Genomic DNA, 3,742 nt, shown 5'->3' on the forward strand with positions numbered 1-3,742 from the left:
GCGGTTGGCGCAGGATAGAGCAGGGTTTAGGGCTGTTGTGCATAGGGTCGCTATGAGTCGCAAACGACTCGACGGCACATAACAACAACAACAACAGACCCAGAGTTATCAAAGACGGGGTGTTATTTGTGTGGGGTTTTTGTCCTGTTATTTTTAAATTCTCCAGCTGGTAGAAGGGGAGATAAACCTTGAGTGAACATTGGAAACTCATGATGAAGTTAATAGAACTTGATCCCTGAAAAATTTATGGAGTGGAATTCTTCTCTATGCCAAGTTAAACCTGAAACTGCATCAGATTATCACCTGCCCAGTTCTAGGACCTTCAAGGTTGGGGTTTATGTATTATAGAAGCTGGCATTCTTCTAGCTAATATATTGAGAATGATGAGAATTTCTTATAGAATTGCCCTTGTTTATTCCTCTTTAGTCCACAACAACATAGTAGTCTGACCTGACTTTACTGCACATACCTCTTAACATGTTGTTGTTAGGTGCCATTAGATAGAGTATGACTCATAACAACCCCAAGAACAAAAGATCTCATAACGATCCCATAAACACAAGATTAGAACCCTGTTCTATGCTGTGTCATCCTCATACTTCCTGACACATAAGAGCTCATTGCAGCAGTCACCATGTCAAGCCACCTGGTTGAGAGTCTTCTTCTCCTTTGCAGACCCTTCAGCCTTCCCAGCAACATATCCCTCTTCAAGAAATAGCCCCTTCCAGCAACATGCACAAAGTATGTGAGGCAAAAGCCTCATCATTCTTGCCTCTAAAGAGCACTTGGATGCATCCTCTCTAAAACATATGTGTTTGTTCTCTTGACTGTGCATTGGATATTCCGTGCTCTTCTCTAACACCACTGTTCTAAGGTGTCAATTCTTTTTGTGTCATCCTTATTCATTGTTTAGCTTTCAGATGCATAGCATGTGAACAGAAAGATTATGGCCTGAATAAGATGCTCCTTAGTCCTCAAACTGATATCATTACTCCTCAATATAACTTAATATCCAAAATACATAGTTTTTAGTTAAAGATTTTTTTAAAATTATGTAACATTTTCCCCACACAAAAGATTCTTTCACCTTTTGCATTTGCTTAGTTACCTTGGCTAACAAGATCTTTATACTTTTTTTAAACTACTTTTTGCCTGAAAAAGTTTAGCGATATCTTAGATTAGCATATTCCATTGTGTGCTTCTTATTTCCTAGTTCACTGTCTATACATTCAGATAGCTGTCTTTAACAATTTGTGTTATCTACTGACACTGTGCTCATTAAGGCTAATGGCAACTTCTTCATCATCAAATCCAAAGGACTTTCTTAGGTTTTTATTATACCAGACCTATCTGATGCACTTGAGGGTGCTAGTTTATTTAGGAAAACTTTAGACTCTCTGGGTTTACCAGATGGTAATCTTCAAGTTCCCCTAGTCTCTCTGTGAGGTTGCCCACTGTTTAATTTTTTTTCCTTCAGCAATTTATTCATTTTTTATATTTCTTATTTTATTTCTTTTCTCCAATGCCTCATAGCAGATTGAACTATCTGAAACGTACATCCTACTTTGGCACTTCCAAATTTAAAGACTGTTCAACACTCCTCTCCCCCCACCCACCATTTACAAACTATATTTCAGCCTCCTTAAAAAACCTTTGCAAGTGTCTTGCCTAACTCAATTCACACACTGAACTTTTCTGTTCCTTTAACACACACAATGCCATTTCAAGCTGTTGACCTTTTCTGTAATGCCCATTCCCACTCCTGCCTATTTTTCCTCATGCTTCAAAATTTATTCCCTTCATTATCTTTAACAGGAAACTGCCTGATATTCTCCCAACCTGTATCACCAGTAAGTACCTACTTTCAAGCTGGAGTAGATTGCTTTGTCGTCTGTGTTTATCTGCCTCCCAGTTGTTCCCACATTGTATTAAAATGATTTCTGTATCTGCTTGTAGCTCTCAATTGTGGATTCCTAGACTGAGTGTGTGTTCATGTGTACACACACATTCACACTTAAAATAAGATCAATTCTCCAAGGGTTTGGCAGGGGGCAGTGCAGGAGGTGGACATCTGTGGAGTAGGGGTGAGTTAGAGTGGTGTTATTGTTTAAGAACTAAGATGGTCATTATCTTCAAAACTTTTCATCTTTTTACCGTTTACACTCAGAGAAGCCATGGAAGTCACAAAGTCAAGATTTCCCCCACTTCCCCAAAGCCTCCCCATGATCCTTGTAAAGAATGCTGGGCTGGCCCACTCCAACAAGGCATTCCATAAGAAATGGCTCAACGCCATCCATCTAATGCACTGAAGGCCATGGGAGCTCCAAAGTCATGCAGCCTCTGGGGGAGGGTGGCCTGGGCTGAGAGTCATGGGGAATGAAGAAATACATTCAACACGAATGCCTGAATTCACTGAGAATCTTCCCACGGCAGCTGAGCTCTCTCCCCTCCTCCCACTCCAAAGGCTTTCAAACCCTCAGCCCTCCTCTCCTCCTTCTCGGAGAGCCCAGGGTCCCCTCTCCAGATCCTTCCTTACCCTTCTGGTCTCCTACCTGTCTGGATCAGAAGAAGGTAGACAAAAGGAGTGAGGCTCAGGGCACTGGAGGCTCTGGACGGGGCTCCCCTTTCTCTCTTCATTTTGGGTGGCGTTCTCCAGCTCTAGTGCAGACAATTAGCATGATTTCTCCACTCTGGGCACGTCGCTTTGTACCACTCGGAGTTCCTCTGCCTGAGCACAAGCCTGCCAACTTCCCTCTGAATACACAGAGCTCTGTGTATTGCTGGACTTGTTCCTTTCTCTCTCTCAGACCTGACATTTTCTAGTTTCAAAGCCCTGCATCCCCAGTTTGGAAGCAGATATCTACTTAGCAGATAATTTCCAATGCAGGGTCCAATCTGGTGGGTCCCTTTGGTCCAGAAGTCCTGTGCGGGTCTACTTTGTGTCTCTTTACCACAGGGAGGGGCATGTGGAATAAGTAGGGAAACTGGGCTGAGACAAAACTGATAAAGACAAAATTGGATCTTGGGTCTCAACTTATTCTACTTCTGCCTCACTTTTCTTGTTCTTGAGAAGGAGAGTGCATGCCAAGGGCAGCCTCCAACAAGCTCTTAAGGGGAGGAGGTTTTTAAATACAGGGGCATGAAACTCCAGCAAATTGCTGAAGAAATGCACTTCCCTTCCAAGCTGAAGGGAGAAGATGGGGAATGACTTGAATTCTACTATTTCCATTTCTGTCCTTTTTCTGCTCATCTCTCTTCATGTAAATACTGGGACCTCATTCCACAAGTCACTCTGTTTATTCCTCTGCCTCCAGCCAGTTTTCTAGAGCCAGTTAGAACCAAGATGAGGGTAATACCCTAACAGACATCATCCTAGTTCTGATTCGATTGTACAGAACAACAGCATAGTATATATTACTTCTTGCATGTAATTGTGATCACACAGTATTGGTCCTTTGGCCACTTGTTTTGCTCATTGTGCTGTTTTCAAGGTTCACACATACTTAATATGCCTCAGGACTTCAGTTCTTTTTACAGTTGAGCAGTATTCCATCAGGGGGCCCTGGTGGTATTCTCTGTACGGAGTGGTGCAAAGCCTCTTTGACAGTTCAAGTACACTAGCAGCTCTGGGAGGAAGATGAGCAGTCTTCTCCTGTATGATTTACAGCCTCAAAAACCTAATGGAGGGTCAACTATGACTTAGTTCCAATTTGACAACAACTCAACAAGAGAGGGAAGCACC

General features: G+C 42.5%; 1 protein-coding gene across 1 annotated transcript in view; it reads right to left on the reverse strand.

The window, feature by feature from the left end:
* Positions 1-2,907, reverse strand: part of HEPACAM (hepatic and glial cell adhesion molecule) — a 27,152-nt gene extending 24,245 nt beyond the window's left edge. Inside the window, exon 1 of the mRNA XM_006892807.1 lies at positions 2,553-2,907. Coding sequence (XP_006892869.1) covers positions 2,553-2,637 — 85 coding nt within the window. The 5' untranslated portion in view covers positions 2,638-2,907. The remainder of the gene's footprint in view (positions 1-2,552) is intronic.
* Between the last annotated feature and the right edge of the window lie 835 nt (positions 2,908-3,742).

The sequence above is a fragment of the Elephantulus edwardii genome, unplaced genomic scaffold, assembly GCF_000299155.1.
Source record: "Elephantulus edwardii isolate Elephantulus edwardi_28Jun2011 unplaced genomic scaffold, EleEdw1.0 scaffold00120, whole genome shotgun sequence".
Classification (NCBI taxonomy): domain Eukaryota; kingdom Metazoa; phylum Chordata; class Mammalia; order Macroscelidea; family Macroscelididae; genus Elephantulus; species Elephantulus edwardii.